This window comes from Arachis stenosperma, chromosome 4, assembly GCF_014773155.1.
Source record: "Arachis stenosperma cultivar V10309 chromosome 4, arast.V10309.gnm1.PFL2, whole genome shotgun sequence".
In the NCBI taxonomy this organism is placed as follows: Eukaryota; Viridiplantae; Streptophyta; class Magnoliopsida; order Fabales; family Fabaceae; genus Arachis; species Arachis stenosperma.
In genome coordinates this window covers 23,423,194-23,442,428 of record NC_080380.1, presented here as the reverse complement: position 1 = coordinate 23,442,428, position 19,235 = coordinate 23,423,194, and the positions used below count along the sequence as shown (strand labels likewise).

General features: G+C 30.4%; 2 protein-coding genes and 1 long non-coding RNA gene across 3 annotated transcripts; 1 reads left to right on the top strand and 2 right to left on the bottom strand.

Annotated features, from left to right (window-relative positions):
• Positions 1-462: 462 nt before the first annotated feature.
• LOC130976926 (uncharacterized) lies at positions 463-3,989 on the bottom strand. The gene is made up of 8 exons (XM_057901881.1): positions 3,735-3,989; positions 3,493-3,642; positions 2,763-2,939; positions 2,167-2,255; positions 2,020-2,084; positions 1,781-1,883; positions 1,027-1,137; positions 463-821 (listed from the first exon to the last, which is right to left on the bottom strand). Exons 1-8 carry the CDS (start codon positions 3,898-3,900, stop codon positions 690-692), a joined length of 993 nt encoding a protein of 330 aa, XP_057757864.1. The 5' UTR covers positions 3,901-3,989; the 3' UTR covers positions 463-689.
• Positions 3,990-7,356: 3,367 nt separating this feature from the next.
• Positions 7,357-8,581, top strand: LOC130974779 (protein FAR1-RELATED SEQUENCE 4-like). Its single transcript, XM_057899633.1, has 2 exons — positions 7,357-7,551; positions 7,730-8,581. The coding sequence occupies exons 1-2, from the start codon at positions 7,357-7,359 to the stop codon at positions 8,579-8,581; spliced, it is 1,047 nt and encodes a 348-aa protein (XP_057755616.1).
• Positions 8,582-15,767: 7,186 nt separating this feature from the next.
• Positions 15,768-17,468, bottom strand: LOC130973321 (uncharacterized). Its single transcript, XR_009084111.1, has 4 exons — positions 17,121-17,468; positions 16,874-16,968; positions 16,466-16,691; positions 15,768-15,987 (listed from the first exon to the last, which is right to left on the bottom strand). It is a non-coding gene; the product is annotated as an uncharacterized LOC130973321 (long non-coding RNA).
• Positions 17,469-19,235: the final 1,767 nt, after the last annotated feature.

Genomic DNA, 19,235 nt, shown 5'->3' with positions numbered 1-19,235 from the left:
TTTCAAAGCTTGATTTCAGAAACATGAAAATCGAAAAAAAAATGAAGCAAAAAGGAGATCCAAAATAGAAGTTATATATTTACGCGTTAATTGATTTGAATTGATTTAAAAGTCTGTTAAAGAGGTCCGCAACATAAGCAGCGCGTTTAGTGAATTTCGTTCTCTTCAGACTTATAAAGCTTGAAATCACAAAACACTTTTATGTAGAGATTAATTTTTTTTTTTTAACTATCTGATTAGAAGATAGAAGAGCATGGGTAAAATTAGATATATATTGAAGACGCAAGAAAACTAAGAAAGAAATAATAAAAATAAATTTAATCATAAGTTAAAACTTTGCTGATATTTGTTATTCAATTGTCTCACCAAAAATTCCATCTCTTTTTTTTTCGGGTAAAATCACATTCAATCTTTATACAACAAAAGTATGTAACAAAAAAAAATTAATACAAAAGAAAAATATTGAATAATTTTTTTTCCTTCTAACCTTCATATTGATGATTTTTTTTTTTTTTAACACATAATAATTGCATATGCGTTACAATTATTGTTAACAAAGTTGGGCAGACACAGTGATCTCTTTGTTTTCATCATTGAAAGTTGAAACTAGTACTAATACTAATACCAAAATTAACCAAAACTATATAGAACGAGTGCAGATTACATATATAGTTCAAGGGTTCAAGGATTCAAGCAGCTGCTTCAGCAGCAGAAGTGACCTTCTTCATGACATAAACAGGATCCCCAACATTAAGGACATTGCCATTCTTTTTTGCATAACAATCTCTCCAATTCCAAACCATGTTCTGACCAAAGTATGTCTGCAAAATGCAGTTCGATTGTCATTTTAACATCCCTCGCCTTCGGCAAAAAGATTATTTGTTACACAAATGATATTTGTACTCATTTTTTTCCTGGGATGTCGAATTTACTTGCTTGTCTCTACCGTTGGCTTGGTGTCCAAGAAAGGATGATCTCAAATAACATAACTCTTCATTGAAAGCTTTATATGACTGAATGGCTTACCTTGTTTTGGTCTTTTCCCTTTGGTCTCAAGACTTTGCCAGACCTAATTTTCATCAGTGTTTGGTTTGGTTCTGGTTCAGAAATTGCGGTCGCTTGATTGATTGAAGGTACCTAACCATCACAAACATAACCAGTCAGCATTCATGTTAAATAGACAACCACAATCCATGCAAGAAAGTTATTTCTTCCTTTTTCTTCTTTTTAATCGAAATTAGTAACATACTTGGAAAGTTTAAATGTAGGTATTGATGTGTCCCCATATGTTTTCCAATAATTACAGATCATCATAGCTGAGTAGATCAATATCAATAAAACAAAGGGTAAATTACACTGATGTCCCCTAAGGTTAGGGTTGGTGTAAAATTATATAATAACCTCCAGTGATATTTAAGTTATATGACACTCAATACCTCTGGATTTTATAAAATGTGACACTAGCCTTCCTTAGAAATACGACACTGACATCGAAGGTCAATATAAGCATGGCAAATCATTGGTTTCCGTGTTTAATATCATCTAACCTAAGGATAGAAAACCCATGTGCTGATATGAATGATCAATTATAGTTGGCGAAAAGGTTTGTATGTTGAGGTCTCATAAAGTCATGATTGGTATAGAGTGGTGTAAGATCATGACAACAACCATACCATACATGTCAAGACAAAATTGTTAGCACAAAGTTACAAGTTTTTTTTTAGCATATTGGCCTAATATGTATGATACATAAAGGAAAGAGCAAAACAGAGCTTTTCACCTTACAACGAGAGCATAGCTTCACACCAAGAAACGAGAAACTGCTTATCTTGATCTCTGTCCACAAGTCCTCGGAAAATGGTTCACAACCCTCAACAAGGATACTACACCACAAACCACCCGAATCTTGGTTATGACTTATGTGATTAATCGTCCATTTAATCCGGCAACAACTCTTATGAAACAAAGATAATCGTATCATTATATAAATAAATAAACAGTAAATAGAAAAATTGATACTTGGGTCTAAACCGATTAATAGGCACAGGATCCTCGAGATGCTGGTTAACTGCATCCAATGATTCCTGAAAGTCACAATTAACAAGTACACTGATTAAAGATTCAGCAGATTAGTGAATTCAGACTTCATTGTCAACTCCCACAAACCTGAGATGCAAGTAAGAATGGAAAACAATCAGAAAACATGATCTGATGACCCTTAGCGTAATCAGGATCCACTGGTCTAACTTGTGAATCTGTATTTGGAAAATTTAAAAGGACATAAAATAATTTAGCTTGGAATATAACACTGGAATCTTTGGAAAATCATTTTTGTCAACGTGAGCAATGTTTTGAATTGCATTAAGGAATTCATTGATGACTGGTGTACATTATATTACATAATATTAAATATATTTATCATAACAAAAAATAACAATAAGATGCATAAAACAAAATTTATGTGAAGAGCTTCACTCCTATTTCAAACATAACACAACCTCATCAGCCCCAAAAATCTTTGAGAAACAATTTTGTTCCTTCTACAGAGTTATGATATAACAGGAATTTTGTCTTGCCATGCTTAAAAGTTATGAGATTTAATTTGACATGTACTCATGTTTGTGAACCAATTCATTTGTTTGCAAAGCAGCTTTAAAATGTAATAATAATTTACAATTCAGTAAATGTCTAACATAACAAAATCTACAAACATTCATGTTCTCGTAATATCATTATTTGAGGTTGCATAAATTCAGAGTTACCATTATTGAACCGGACTAGTCGACTCGGTTTCCCTAAATAATCTGAGAACCACTGAGATGCTTCGGCTCCCTCGTCCCAGGCAGATCCATTCCATTCCCATACAGAGACACCATCTGCTACTTCATGTGGTTTACTCAAACAAATATTGAGAGGTTGCATTCCAGGTGCTTTCAACACTGTAATATCAAGTATATTCATTGACCAAAGCCATAATAATCACCAAGAATACGCAAACCAAAAGCTCAGCAACATTTCAACTTCTGCTACTTCTTTTCTTTTTTTGAAATCAATCAAAGAGAAATGAAGTTTTAACACCAAATTCAGAACAAAACTCAAACTCAAATGACAAATCAACTCCACTTGATATCAATTTAAAAGGAAAAAAACTAATCAAGCAAATAGCCAAATACATAGTGAGTACTTTAGGAAACTCTAATGCCCCTTGTGCTATACAACTCTAAATCCTTCTAGTGGTTTCTAACAAAAAGTTGGCAGAAACGTTTGAAGCCTCTTGTCTCTAGAATCAATTTTGGGAGAAGCAAAAGCTTTTTACTTTATTTTCAAAATCACTCTTAGAAGAACTATCAAACATAAAACCACTTTGATTCAAAATCAATTCTATCAGAACTAATTCTACCTGAATCAATTTTCCACTATCAAAATTGAAGAACTACAAAACCTAGGAATTATTAATACTATGGATTAAGGAAAATGTATAAGCAATCTTACCCATAAAGGAATCTTTCTTAATATCAAAACCTTCATCAAATGCCTCAGTTGGAAGTTCAACCTCAACCAAAGCAAGCTTTGGCTCAACTCTTTGTGTGTATGCCCTGCCTCTGGAATTCACCACCAACCAATTCCGATCCCATTTAAATCCTGTCATAATAAAGTTTCGATTTTTTTCAAAAAGGATAACATAAATTAGTACTAATACGTTATATGTATATCTTAGTGTGTGTGAATCGTACCAGTAGGAGTGAGTGGAGCCTTGGAAACAGAAATCCCACGGCATGATTTGATAGGGTAGATGAAAATGGAAGAAATTTTCGCTGTTGGTTCTGACTGTGATGGTGATGATGATTCTTGTTCTTCAAGGCCCTTTGATGTTCTTGTGAACCTTGACCATAGGTCCATAGCTGATAAATTCAACACGAGTGTGCGAATGAATTAAGATTTAAGATACTGACACTCGAGTGATTTATTTATTTAAAGGAGACGTGATTTGATTGTAATCTGAGCAGAGTCAAATGAAGTTGATAGATTAATGTGGATTTGCGAATATCCACATTGCAACACGTTTCAAGAAAATTTTAAATATGAAAATGGTGAATTCTCTCAGACTAATTTTAAAAGTCTTGAATTTAAATGTGATTCTTAATTTAATTTTTAAAGTTTTAATTATTTTTTTTTAGTTTTTAAACCTTACAAATGTGATTTATATTAATTTTTTGGTCGATAAAAAAAGAGTTGACATGAATAACTAAGTGCATGTTTGAGCGTTATTATTTTATTAAAAAAAGATATTTTTTTAATTTAACGTGTTTAGCAAATTTTTAATAGTAAAAGTAAAAGCACTGGTAAAATAAAAAAAAAAAGATTTTTTTTGAGAAACTGTAATTTACATCTTTTTTTTAAAGATTTTTTTCCTTAAAAAAATGTTTTTCATATAATAAATAAACAAAAAAGTACTTTTATTATTGTTATGCCCAAACATAATTAATAGATAAAAAAGTCTTTTTACATAAGATATTCAAACATAAAATTACTTTTACTTCTCTGTAAGATCTTTTAAAAAAAGATAACTCGAAAAAAGATCTTTTCTTAAAAGCTCACCCAAACAAGCCCTTAATCATGCTAGAACTTAATAAAATGATATTATTTTGATTTTTGTGCTTAAATAACCCAAAAACAATGTCGGATCACTTGTTTTAGGAGGAAAAATTTTAATAAATATCACTTACGATATTATTTTTTAGACTATTTGAGCACCAAAACAAAAACGACATCGTTTTGTAGGTCCAACATGACATCCGACCGTCTACATCAGTGTTCTATTAACGCTTGTGTATTAAAAATTATCCCAAGAACTAACATCAGTCACATTCACAAAGTTTGGGGACTAAATAGAGCTAATTAAAATTTCAGGGACTAAATGAGATTTGCGTGCAAGTTGAAAAACCAAATTGAGTATTATCTCATTTTTTAATAGAAGTCAGATACTCAAATATTACAATTTTTTGTATTTTTTAAAATTGTAAAAAGTAATAAATCAGAGACGAATGTCAAAATATCATTCCAAATTAACCCACTACTTGAATGAAATAGACTCATAGAAAAATGTGTAATCCTCATATATATCATCTATGCAGAAGACAATCATATATAAAATAGATATCCTTAATGTATTGAACCGAATAGGATTGATGATAGCAGTGGTGATTCATAGGTATTTATTGTTCACTGTATTAAAATTAATGTATTTACATTTTTTAGTTAATATTATGAATTAATGTATTTGAGTTTTCATGTTAATGTTATGCATTAATGTATTTGAACTTATTTTATAACTTCATGAATTAATGTAACTGAAAATTTTCGTTAAGTTTATAACTAAATATGACTAAACACAAATTTTTAATAAAAAAGTACTTTTATTATTAATACAAGAATTCGATATAATAAATTTATACAAAAATTATTCAACACCTTCTTACTTTTTTTTGGCCATTCATTTCATCTCTTCATTCATCAACTTACTAAATTTTTACGGAGTAGACTTACCAACACCTGCCTCTCCCTCTGTCGCACCCGACTCACCTGTCTCTCCCGAAGCATACGCACCAAAGTTGTACTCGTCAACATCCTCCTCTTGTGCCATGTTCAAATCAAGACCACTCGGCCTGTCTGGTAGTACATTGACACGAGCTCTGTCGATTAAGAAGTGTGAAGGGACGCTACCACTCCTTCGAGAATAAATCGACATATGATCTAAGGTGTGGTCAAAAGTAGTATGCCTTTGATGAGAGGCACTATCAACTAATGTCCAATGTGGTTGAAACAATTCATGTTGTGGCTCGTGGTGGCTGTGCTGTGATGATTCTGGTTGTTGTGATGGTTCTGGTTGGTAATAAAAAAAAATAGCTGAAACACTACATAATATTATGATGGTTCTAGTTATTGTTGTTGTTGGTAGGGTGGATAATGCTGGTAATAAGGAAACAGTTGAAAGACTGGATAAAGCTGTAATTGTTGCTAAGGTGGCTGTTGTAGTTATTGCGGAAGTAGGTGTTGTGATTATTGCTGAGGTGGTTGCTGAAAAACTCCCTCCGACAATCTCAGCCATATCCCGAAGGCATCCAAGTACGAAGTCTAGTAATCAACAGATGGTCTAAAGTCGGCGATTGAAAGGGGATGCTGTTCTCGCACCGACTGTTGCGGCGGTTGTGCCAAACTTCTATCCATCTCGCATGTAACCCGCTTCAGTCATGGATTTGCATTCCGCGAAGAGTGATGCAATGGTCATCCACTCTAATGACTTTTGTAGGATCAGGGACGGGTTGTGCATATCCAAACTAGCGCATTAATCGGTTCGCAGGGTGCCATTCAACACACTCAAATGACAACAAGCATTCATAGTACCTAACTCTATTTTGTTTTTGTGGCCTTCGGCCCTTCGTTGTATGTTATACCATACATTAATCAACCCAACGTCCATTTAGCAAGAATTATATATGTTTTGAGTTACTGGAGCCGGAACTGGTACTCTGGTTCTGTCAGCTAGGCATCACCGTTAACTGAGGAGAGGCCGAATGCTAACCTGATGTGGCTTCAGTAGAGAAAATTGTAGCTGAACTTCTGCTGTTAACGAAACTGTGGATGGTAGAAGTTGGTTTACCATCCCCATTTTTCAGCTGCCTTCAAATTAGGTGCAGCGGATTAGGTAAGATCACCCCCTCCAGTAGTTTATTTTTACCCGTTCAAGCTCAACCTTTGGTTGTCATCAAGTTATGTCCAATTAAGTTTTTTTGTTAATCCAGATTAGTTTAATTTTGATGATAGTCTATGCCTTTTCAACAGTTCTCTATTTAGGGTGTTGGGTTGCTATTCTGAAATTTGGAAATTAAGTCACATTATCCAATTCTATGTTGTGGCTAGGTTTGGGGCATTGAAATTAAAACCTTATGCTGGAGTCGTAAACAATTGGGTTAGTTTAAATGGGTTTGGTTTCGGTAATTTTACATACAACTTAGGTTAGCTTCCTGTAGTTGCTGCCATTGGTTTTGTTTATTCACATTTTTTGTCACCAACTTGGATTTTGGCAGGGGTAAAATTATGTCTACAAACGAGGATGATGTTAAGAATGATTCTGATAATGATTTGGGTGGGCGATTTCGATTATCAATCGAATGCAGAAGATGATGCTGAAGATGACAATGTGGATTCGTTGAATTCTACTAGCAAGAGTGAATAAGATTGTGGTGTAAAAAGAATAGCGAATTTAATGGTGGAGGATATTTGGAACCTGGAGTTTAGGACAGAGGATAAGGCTTTCCAATTTATAACGTTTATGCTTGTTGGCATGGATCTGTAATGAGGAAGGACGACATTGTTAGGGATAACGAAGGTAGAATCATTTACAGGCAACTTGTTTGCAATAAGAAGGGCTGGAGGAATATGAGGTATCTTGATCTGGATGATAGATCAAGGGAGGCAAGGCCACTCACACGAACCAAGTGTCCAACTCGGCTTAGGGTAAATCATGACTATGGTTGTGGAAGATGGAAGGTATCATGTTTTGTGGAATCTCACAACCACGATCTGACCCCCTCCCCCCCCCCCCCAATTTGTGTATCTCATTCCAGCCAATCGTCGTCTCACTGTTACTGATGAAGTCCAAATGAAAAATCTTCATAATTTTGGTGTCAAGACGTGCTATATTATGGGATATATTGCGTTCTAAAAGGGTGGATATCGTCATGCTGACTTCACACGCAAAGATTTGTACAACCACATTGATTGTTATCGTAGATCAAAAGTAAAAAATGGGGATGCCAATGTGGCGATAAATTATTTGATTGGCAAGTTAAACAACGATCCACTGTTCTTTGGAAAGTATACTTTTACTAGTGACAAAGGGCTCGAGCATATTTTTTGGGCAGATGGGCAATCAATTGTCGACTATCACTGCTTTGGAGATATTGTTGCCTTTGATTCAACATACAAGAAGAATAAATACAATAAACCTTTGGTCATTTTCTCCGGATGCAATCATCATGGGCAGACTGTCATCTTTGGCTCCGGCCTACTATCCGACGAAACCACAAACACGTATAAGTGGTTGTTAAAAATATTTGTTGAATCGACGGGTGGAAAAAGTTCTAAAGCAGTAATAACTTATAGAGACCTTGCCATGCGAGATGCAATCAAGAATGTTCTTCCTGATGCGACCCATCGGTTATGCGGATGGCATCTTCAGAGAAATGCATGTGAAAATATAAAGAATCTTAATTTTCTACGGGATTTTAAGGGTCTTATATACGACAACAACGACCGCAGAGATTTTGATCGGAGATGGGCAGCTATTTTGGATAAGCACAACCTTGTTGGGAGTACCTGGATGGAAAAGACGTACGAAACTCGTGCGATATGGTCCCATTGTTTCCTACGGGATAAGTTTTTCGGGTACATAAGAACGACGTCACAGTGTGAAGGTATAAACTCTCTCATCAGATTTTATGTTAATCGCAAGAATACCCTCATTGACTTCATGCATGACCTGGATAGGGCCTTAAAAAATATAGACACAATGAATTAATAGCTGACTTTAAGTCTCAGTGCTTTAAGCCAATGATGAGTACCTTGTTGGAGGTATATGAAAGATCTGCATATTAGAATTCCAGAAAAAGTTGGGCTTAACCAATTTCAAGCCACTTGCTACATTAAGCCACTTGCTGAAGTTTTTACTCATATACATTAATTTTTTTTTGTAGCTGGCCCATTTTGCTTGCTAGCCCACTTTACTTTTAGAGAGACTTGAACTACCAAAAATTAAATGTTTTTCCAATTAGTTCACCGAGCTTAATCCTAAGCATGTCAAAAAGACTAAATATTCCCTTAATTAAAATAACTTACACTGGGAAAAAAATATCGAATACCAACTCCTCTACTATCTTACACCTTAATTCCTAACAAGAACTCAATGGGGATCATGATGAATCGACACGGTCGACATAATTTATCTTAATATGCATACAAAATTCAACCTATACCTTACTATGTAACACGATTCTACAAAAAATGACGACATATAAACAGGCATTTAAGAAACTAGTTGAAATAAGTTATAAGACAAATTTACATGATGATCACAGGTGTCATGACAACAATTGTAGATACCACTACTGTGTTGAATGATGACCCAACCTAACCCTTACATGGTAAGACCTTTAATAAGCCATACACATTGAATGTTACTATATAAGAAGAAAAACAAATTGCTGACATGTTTGGTGATATACTAGAGTAATGAAGACCCCATTCAGGTGTCAATTATCTATTATGGTGGCTGGATGATTTGTCATGGGAGTCACCAAATAATCTGTCTATTTTATCATCCCTTTCTCCTTGCTACTCTTACAGAATTGTCAAACATTGAGTTATTACATGATTGCAATGTTAAGCATTCATGTCAATAAAAACAAAATGTTATTTTCTGGTTTTTGGACGAGTTACTACAACATATTAGCCTTTATATGCTATTGAAATTACAAAGGAACTTGGATAACTAATTCACAACTCACAAAAATATATACCGTAAGACATATATGTATCTATAGGTAAAACAAGAACACTTCACTACATACATAATCAAATTCCAACCATCTTATCCATATCAAAGAAAGTTTATGTCACGAAACGACATCAGCAATTTTTCTTTTAAAATTTTCAATCAATTTTGTGTTTACATTCTAAAAGAAAAATTTACAAACTATCATAGATAACATAATTACCTAGAACTATCTCCAAACAAACAATCATCATTGATCTTTTGTAACCCTACAGCAATTTAATAACGATGTCATGCTATTGTCTTCGACAAACAGAACAAAGAAGGAAATTATTCTTAAGTTTCTAAACCTATTAGAGGTGCTTGTGGTTCTAGTCTACTTAATATACTAAAATTGGGTTTTTTTCCAGCTACTAAAGGTGACGTGTTGATCTTTCATGCCTCCATTTTCCCTCCAAAACGAATAAATTTTTTTCTATTCTAAATTATTTTATTGTAATTATATTATAATTAATACTAAATAAATAATATATAATAATACTAATTTGGCAACATATCCTCGTTATAATTATATCAAATCAATATTTAATGCATTATTAAACTACTTATCAATTATCAATTAAAAATACTTTTAATAATTTTAGTGATAATAATAATATCAATAATAGTAATAACAATAATAAAAAAATATTTGTTACCCAATTCACGTATATCAAATAATTTTTCTAAATTATTTTATAAAAAATATCTTTAATATAATTATATTATAATTAATATTTAATGAATAATAATATATAATTATACTAATTTAGAAACATATCTTCATTATAATTGTATCAAATCAAAATTTAATGTATTATTAAAAAATTACCTTAATAATAGATAATTTACATATTTATTTTTGTTTTACTAAAGTCTATATATAGTGTTTTTCTATGGTACATGAATCTAAATTTGAGAGTCAATTCATAATTTTATATTTAGTGTTTTTTTTTTACTATTTCATAGAATAAGAATGTATTCTTCGTTTTTTATTGAAGTTGATCCTTTTAAAGTACAATTTATAATTTTTTATAATATTTTTTTATATACTCATTCTATTATATTATTCTTTTGATAATTTTTTATTTGTTGTTACTCTAAGTTATTCTTATCGTCTAATGTTCCAGTTCGATTATCTTTTGCCACAATCATTTACAATGCATCACATCCATAAAATACCTCATCGAGTTGTCTTCACTGATTCGGGTTCCAACTACATGGATGTAAGCGTTCAAAGAAGAGGCAATAGTCTCTACTTTACTGAAGGATGTAAGCGTTCAGTTTTGCTAAATTCATGACAAATTCAGATATGCAATTTCAACGATTGGTAATATATTTAAATTTTTCTTAGTTTAAGCTGTTCATTATTAGAATAATTTTTTAACATATTTTAATATTTTTCAGAAATTACCAGCTTTCTTTTGTATGCATGCAATGCCATTGAGGGGAATAAGAGTTAGTTTGGTTTCTCGGTGTGGCAATTCTATACCTTGCCGCATTGCATAGATAGCGGATAATGAAGCTTATCTAACAAGAGGATGGTCTGACTCTGCACGAATTCTAAATATTAACACTTACGATGTTATTTCAGTTGGTTGTCGTTACAAGAATGATTCTATACTATACGTGAATAAGGATTAGAATAGGTTCAATATTGTTTAGGTAATTTGGTTTTACTATTAGTATTTGATTAAATTATAATTATAGAATTTTAAATTATTGCCTCAATTTATCTATTATGATTATTTTTTGTGGATGTGCTATTTTTAAATAATTTAATAAAATGAAGTAGTGTAAGATATTATTAAGTTTATTTTTATTCTTTATTTCTTTATTTGTATTTTCATTATATTTGACAAAAAATGAACCTACACATATATTAAATCGTTGACCTAAAGACAATTTATTTGTCAATAAAAATAGATTTTATTTATAATTAGAATAAAATTTATTTACCAATAATCGGTGGATAAAATTGAAATTACACCCGTGTCATATAATTATAATTGATTAATTGGTATAAAATAAAATTATACCCGTGCCATGAGTAATAATCTAAATAATTATATCTTAACAAAATATAATTTGAAATAATTTATAAATAATTATCTTAACAAAAATAATTATTTAATAATTGATTTAAAAATCAATACAAAAAATAATTATTAATAATAGTATTATTAACTGGGTAAATAATATAATTTTAAATTATTATTTGAAATATAAATAATATATGAAAATCTATTGAGTAAATCAATGATTTTGCACCTTAATAATTTGACAATTATTATTCAATTAACCAGTTAATTGAATTAGTAATAACAATTTTCAATTTCAAATTTTGTATATTAAGTAGTTATTAAAAACTGGGTAATAACGATTTACACAGGAAAATTATTGATAAATTCAATTAATCATATAGAAGATAATATACTAACAGTTTTAGTATATTATTTATGGCAAGCGAAATTATTTTCTCATATTTTCTATTAAAATTGAAATTAGTAATAGTTTAAAAAAAGGTTTATTAATAAAATTACTAATAGTCACATTTTTATACACAAGATACATGTTTTCTATATATTATTTAAAAAATATAATGAAACATGAAAAATGAATGAGTATGTTATTTCTCCGACTAGCTAATTAATGCAAAATCGAGTACCTTTTTTTATTCGATTGAGGTCATATTCTGTTTGGTGAAAGTTTTAATCACCTTAATTAAATCCTGTCTTTATGCCTTAACTTATACAAGTAGTAATATGTTACATATTATTTGGTATATCTAAGTAGTTATTTCTCATAGTGGAGATGTAAAAAATCATATTAAGGTTTATTTCCAAATAATTAGTGGATGAATAATAGTAGATTATATTATTTTGGGAAAGTATTTTCATTATAATTATATCAAATTAATATTTAATTATGATAAAATATGTTAATTATAATTATATCATAGAATTATAATAATTACGATATTTATGTTATATATTTTAATCATTTATGTACGTAAATAATTAGAAATCAATCAAATTAAATTATAATGGTAAATAATATGTTGTATATTATTACGGGAAATAATCCGTAGATAAAATTGAAATTACACCCGTGTCATATAATTATAATTGATTAATTGGTATAAAATGAAATTATACCCGTGTCATGAGTAATAATCTAAATAATTATATCTTAACAAAATATAATTTGAAATAATTTATAAACAATTATCTTAACAAAAATAATTATTTAATAATTGATTTAAAAATCAATGCAAAATATAATTTTTAATAATAGTATTATTAACTGGGTAAATAATATAATTTCAAATTATTACTTGAAATATAAATAATATATGAAAATCAATTGAGTAAATCAATGATTTTGCACCTTAATAATTTGACAATTATTACTCAATTAACCAATTAATTGAATTAGTAATAACAATTTCTAATTTCAAATTTTGTATATTAAGTAATTATTAAAAATTGGGTAATAACGATTTACACAGGAAAATCATTGATAAATTCAATTAACCATAAAGAAGATAATATACTAACAGTTTTAGTATATTATTTATGGCAAGGAAAATTATTTCCTCAAATTAAATTTTATATAATTATAGTAAGTCTCTATAATTAAAGCAATATAAAACTGCTTCATATATAGCAATAATATTATACATATTTATATATCTCTTCTTTTATCTCTTTTTTTAAAATATTGACATATAATTAATGTAGAAAATATATAATATTAAACTATTTTGTTATGCATATATATGAATTTATATAATAACCCGTATAATTTATACGTATGGCATAATACATATGTCAAAAAAAGATTCCATAATTTTTGAAAACTACAGTTTTGTTATATGAAATTGAAACTAAAATTAAATAATTTCTATTTATATATATATAAGTCGTAATAATCAATTGTTTCAATTATTTTGACGTTAATGCTCTTGCGAATGAACTAAGTGGGTATTTAAAAAGGCTAACTAATGAGCAGAAATTTGCATATGATCAAATAATTGGTGCTGTTAGCGGTAATATGGGTGGACTTTTCTTCTTATACGGTTAAGGTGGTTGTGGAAAAACATTTTTATGGTCAACTATATCATGCTCAATTAGGTCTAAAGGAGGTATAGTTTTAAATGTTGCTTCGAGTGGGATTGCTACACTTTTGTTGCCTAATGGAAGAACTGCACATTCAAGGTTTAAAATTCCTTTTGCCATAAATGAGGATTCTTTGTGTAGCATTAAACAGGGAAGTCCTCTTGCAAGGTTAATATCCAAGCTAAGGCCAAATTAATCACATGGGATGAAGCTCCAATGATAAGTAAGTATTGTTACGAAGCTTTAGATAAATGCCTCAGAGACATCTTAAGGTGCTCAGATTCGTATAATGCTCATTTGCCATTTGGAGGTAAAGTTGTTGTTCTCAGAGGAGATTTTAGACAATTTTTACCTGTGATTCCCAGAGGCTCAAGGCAAGATATAATCCAATCTTCTATTAATTCTTCATATTTGTGGCATAACTGTAAGGTTTTGAAGCTTATAAAAAATATGAGATTGTCACTAGGTGAAAACAACAACATACAAGAACTCAGAAATTTTGCAGAATGGCTACTCAAAATTGGTGATAGTTTGGCTGGTGATACAACAGATAGTGAATCGATCGTTCATATACTATCTGACATTTTGATTAAGAACTCTAAGACAGCTTTGGATGACCTCATTGATTTCGTGTATCCAAATATGTTATCCAATTTATCCGTTGAAAATTATTTCAAGGATAGAGCAATTCTTGCACTAACTTTGGATTTTTTTTGTCACTGATGTCAACAACAAGATGACTGCAGGGCTACCTGGACAAGAAAGAGTCTACTTAAGTTCAGACTCTGTGTGTGCTGAAGAGGGAAATATGGAATTTGAGTTAGATGCTTTCTCGCCGGAGATTCTAAATGGAATAAATTGTTCAGGTCTACCACCACACAAGTTGGTTCTGAAGGTTGGCGCTCCTGTTATGTTGCTGCGGAATATAGACTAAACTAATGGTTTGTGCAATGGAACGAGGATGCAAGTTAGAAGAATGGGAAATCATGTGATAGAATGCAAGACTTTAACTGGTAACAAAGCTGGAAGTATTGTTCTTATCCCAAGACTGAATCTAATTCCAAATAATGAAACATTGCCGGTCAGGTTTTAAAGAAGACAATTCCCAATTATCATGTCATTTGCAATGACAATAAATAAGTCCCAGGGACAAACTCTATTGAAAGTTGGAATTTACCTTCTAAGGCCAGTTTTCACCCATGGTCAATTGTATGTTGCGTTATCAAGGGTAACGAGTAAAGATGGTCTGCGAGTGCTGTTGCAAGATCATGGACACTTGGAAGATAACTGCACGATGAATGTGGTATATAGAGAAGTTTTTGAGAGCCTATAATAAAAAGGTAATAACAAAATGTCTTACTAAATCTATTTATTTATTAAAATTTATTACTATCACTTAAAAAAATTTAGAAATTCTAGGAACTAATAGATGAATTCTTATTATACATTAATAGTTTGAAAATATTAAAATTATCATTAAAATTCGTATAATTTTATTCTCTTGACAAACAATTTTATAATTACGTTAATCATATAATTTTATATACAAACATTGATACGGTGTTGTTTCATGTATATATTTTGCAGGTATCAAAAGATAGCATTGAATTGTTATTCAGTAGGTTTAAATTATTTATTGTTTATTACAAAACTTTCTGCATTAAGATTCTCTATTAATTTGTTCTTCATTTTGAGCTGATTTTGATATTTTCTTACTTCACAGTAAACCAACATATAAAATTTTGTTGGTAGATTTAAGTATTACTAGATTATTTATGGTCATATTGAGTATATATGCCTGATTTATTGAAAAAAGTAGATTAAATAACTATTTTATAGTTAATACAATTAATATTATATTAAGAAAAGAAAAATAACGCATACAAGTTATTTTTTTATTAATTAAATTATTATAATTAAAATGAAATTTAACATAACAACTTAAAATTATAATTTCAATCTTATCACGTGCATGGCACGGGTGATTAAACTTGTTTTGATCTAATCATTAGACTTTGTTGATGAAGCCTTCTTCTCTCTTGCAGTTGCTTTTCTATTCTTCTTCTTCAACTCTGCTTCTCTAGTCTTTTTGTTCAGCAGCTTCTCTAGGTTTACTATTCTTTCCTCTACATGAGCAATCAAGTTATCCAGTCCCGAATGTTCTTTAACATCATTCGGCTTGCCGTCACCCAATCCCCTTATTGGCTCCACTGCTCTAACCCTTACAATGTGGTCATCAACCCAGACAAAGAATTTGCAATGTAGTTGTGTCACCTAAATCGAATAGAACACAATGAATATATGGTGGTACAAAACACTCCAATTCAATTTACTCCACATATATCACTGTAATTAATCCTTAAACTCTAAATCTAAAAAATCATTTCTAATTTTTTAAAAAAAAATTATATCAGTTCAAGTTCCATGTCAAAATCAATTTATTAATTTAGGTAGATCTATTTCCAATAAATCAACTTTTTTTTTCAATTATCAATCATTCTTCAAAATTAACCAGCTCCAATATCAAATCATATACAAAATCAACCCAATTCAACAGCAAACCGCTTATGAAATCAAATCATTTTCATATCCAATTGTCATGTCATTCCTAATAATTCAAAATCACATCCACAACAACTTGAGCCAGGAAAATCACCAAAATCTAGAGTCTAAACCTCCATTCCAAAAATTCAAAATTTGACCCAATTTTAGCATAAACTTAGTATGCATACATGAAGAATTGCGTGCTTACCTTTAATAATGGGCATCCAAAAAATAGTCTATTCGAGTGGATATTTGTCTTCGACATGTAACAGATGGCATATTTTCCACAGAAGCATTTTGGGGCCACACCATCTTTTACATCCCCAGGTTGCAGCGAACATGAGGTTGCATATCCAGCTTTGAGTTCCTGTTGTCCGTCGTCTCCACCTCTGCTTCGTCTCGTATTTGAGGAGCATGCATCACTGGCCATCAATCTAATTAACATTTAACACCACCATGAACAACTATGATCAACTACTGCATTCGAAATTGAAACAATCTTCTTTCATGAACAGTGATTATAGAAAGTGAGTAACAGAACAAATAACGCAAGATTGTTAGTGAAATTTGAAAAAATACAAACGTCTGAGCTAGAAGAAGAAGCAGTAAGCCTTACAAGAATTTTTGGATAGGGTTTCAGATTTCGGTCGCCGGTTTCTGGCCGGAGAATGGACAATTTACGGTCTTCGAGAGATTCGAAAAAACTTAACCCTGCCGGTGAGTCACCAAAAAAAGCAACGCATGAGCTACAAGAAAAACTAGTGGGCAGGATATTCGAGGTTTTTCGGATGAACTTACCCCTGCCGGTGAGTCACCAAAAAATAAAAAATGCATCATTTAGAAGAAGAAGCAATGGGCCTTACAAGGGTGTTTCGAGAGGATTTTACAGTAGATCACCGCTAAAAGAAAAAGTAGTAGGCAGCATCTTCGGTTTCAGATCAGCTTAACCTTGCCGGTGAGTCACCAAAACATACAGACACATGGGGTAGAGGAATTAGGAATAAAACTTCTTAATTCTAAAATATTTGATAAAATTTAACTATTTGATAAAATTTAATAAAGTTTAGAAAACTTTACTTAATCAATGACTCTGATGGTAACACTTAAACAAAGATAAATCATCCACAAAATTACTATAGATTTAGAAGAAATCACTATAAACTAATTTCTACAATATTTCTGCCTCTTTCCCTATTTTTTCTTTCTTTCGTTCTCTCCCTTATTTTTTTTTTCTTGGAAATTTTGGTAAATGTATGCAAGGAAAGCAACTTCGTTAAGCCAAATTTAAAGGAGTCAGATATTCATCCATCTCCTGTTTTTGGGTCATACTTGTCTCCTGCATGTAAGTAGGTTGGAAAAACAATCAACACGTGTTGCTCTCGGTATGTCACGTGGCCAAAGCTACCAAGAATTTCTGAAAATGTATGATGCAGGGGGCGCGTGTTGCTCTGGTGACGCTACACATGTTTAAAGCTGCTAAGAATTTCTGAGAGCAACTCTCCTGCGTGTTGCTCTGGTGACGCCACACATGTTCAAAGCTGCTAGGAATCTCTACTCTTTACCTGTTGTGCAATATTACTATTTTTTTCATATAAAAAATAATTTTAGCGAGATTTTGAGGTTCAACCAAAAATAATCTAAATCCGATTGTTTGCATTATAGTAACTTAATAGAAATAAACTGTCTATGAAAATAAGAACATGCGAAAATTATTTAAGTGTAATAAATTTTGTGTAAAAAGACTAGTTATTTTTAATATAATATTCTAAGTGTTCTATTATATAAAAATAACAAATCTGATATCTCACACACATTCATACAGAAAGATTAAAAAAAATTATTGTTTAAATAAAAATATTTTATTTTTCAATTTTAAATCACCAAAAAATTTAATTTTGCAATCACTAGTTACAAAATTAGAAACATCTTTTTTTACCTCAATCTCACAACCACAACAAAATTGAGAAAGAAATTTGTATAATTGTAGCTTAATAGAAATAAATTTTTGTCTAAAAAGATGAGTACATAAAAAATTAACAAGTAAAGATTTTGTGAGAAAAGGTTAGTTATTTTTTAATATAATATTTCAAATGATCTATTATATAAAAATATATATCTGACATCTCACTCACACTCATAAAGATAAAAAAAAAGAAAAAAAAATTTATTTAAATAAAAAATATTCTATTTTCTAATTTTAAATAATTATAAAAAGAATTATGTTTCTGTACATTATTCTTCAATTTAACATGATATACTAACAAAATTAAGGAAAAATCAATTTTGAACTCAGTAAAATTAAAAATTTTTTCTTACCTCAATTTCATAGCCACAGAAAAATTGAAGAAGAATATTTGCATAATAGTAACTTAATAGAGACAAACTTTTGTCTATAAATATGAGTACTACGATTAAAAATTAATACTTTCAGATTTTGTTTGAAAAAATTTATTTATTTTTTAATATAATATTTCAAGTACACTTCTATATAAAAATACACAAATTTAATATCTCATTCTGTCATTCATATTCATGCCCATAAAGATAGAAAAAAAAGGAGAAAAAAAAAGCATCCATAATTTAAATAAAAAAATACTCTATTTCCATTTTAAATAATTGTAAAATGAGTTACACTTTTATGCATTACTCCTCAATTACACTTTTGTTATAAGAATGAGTACATGAAAAATTAAGGAGTAAAGATTAATATTTTTAAATTTTGTGCCGAAAAACTAAATATTTTTTAAAATAATATTTCAAAGTACTACACAAGTCAAATATCTCCCCCATACTCATAGACAGAAAGACTGAGAAATAAAAATAGGTCTTTAAGATGAATTCTTAAAAAATGGATCTTAGTGATGACGGTAAGAAAAAGTGCCCTTCATTCTTTATATACATTCATGCTAGACTTGTAATTGGCAGAAGGTTTATTTTTATCATATAAGAACATATTTTTCTATGCATATATATTTTTC

Excerpts from the sequence above, each read along its gene's own strand:
- LOC130976926 (XM_057901881.1), bottom strand. The coding sequence starts at position 3,900 with ATGGACCTATGGTCAAGGTTCACAAGAACATCAAAGGGCCTTGAAGAA. Across the intron at positions 2,940-3,492 it reads TAAGAAAGATTCCTTTATGG|TGTTGAAAGCACCTGGAATG; the intron begins GTAAGATTGCTT and ends TTGATATTACAG. Across the intron at positions 822-1,026 it reads AGGGAAAAGACCAAAACAAG|ACATACTTTGGTCAGAACAT; the intron begins GTAAGCCATTCA and ends TGCATTTTGCAG.
- LOC130974779 (XM_057899633.1), top strand. The coding sequence starts at position 7,357 with ATGAGGAAGGACGACATTGTTAGGGATAACGAAGGTAGAATCATTTAC. Across the intron at positions 7,552-7,729 it reads ATGGTTGTGGAAGATGGAAG|GGTGGATATCGTCATGCTGA; the intron begins GTATCATGTTTT and ends GCGTTCTAAAAG.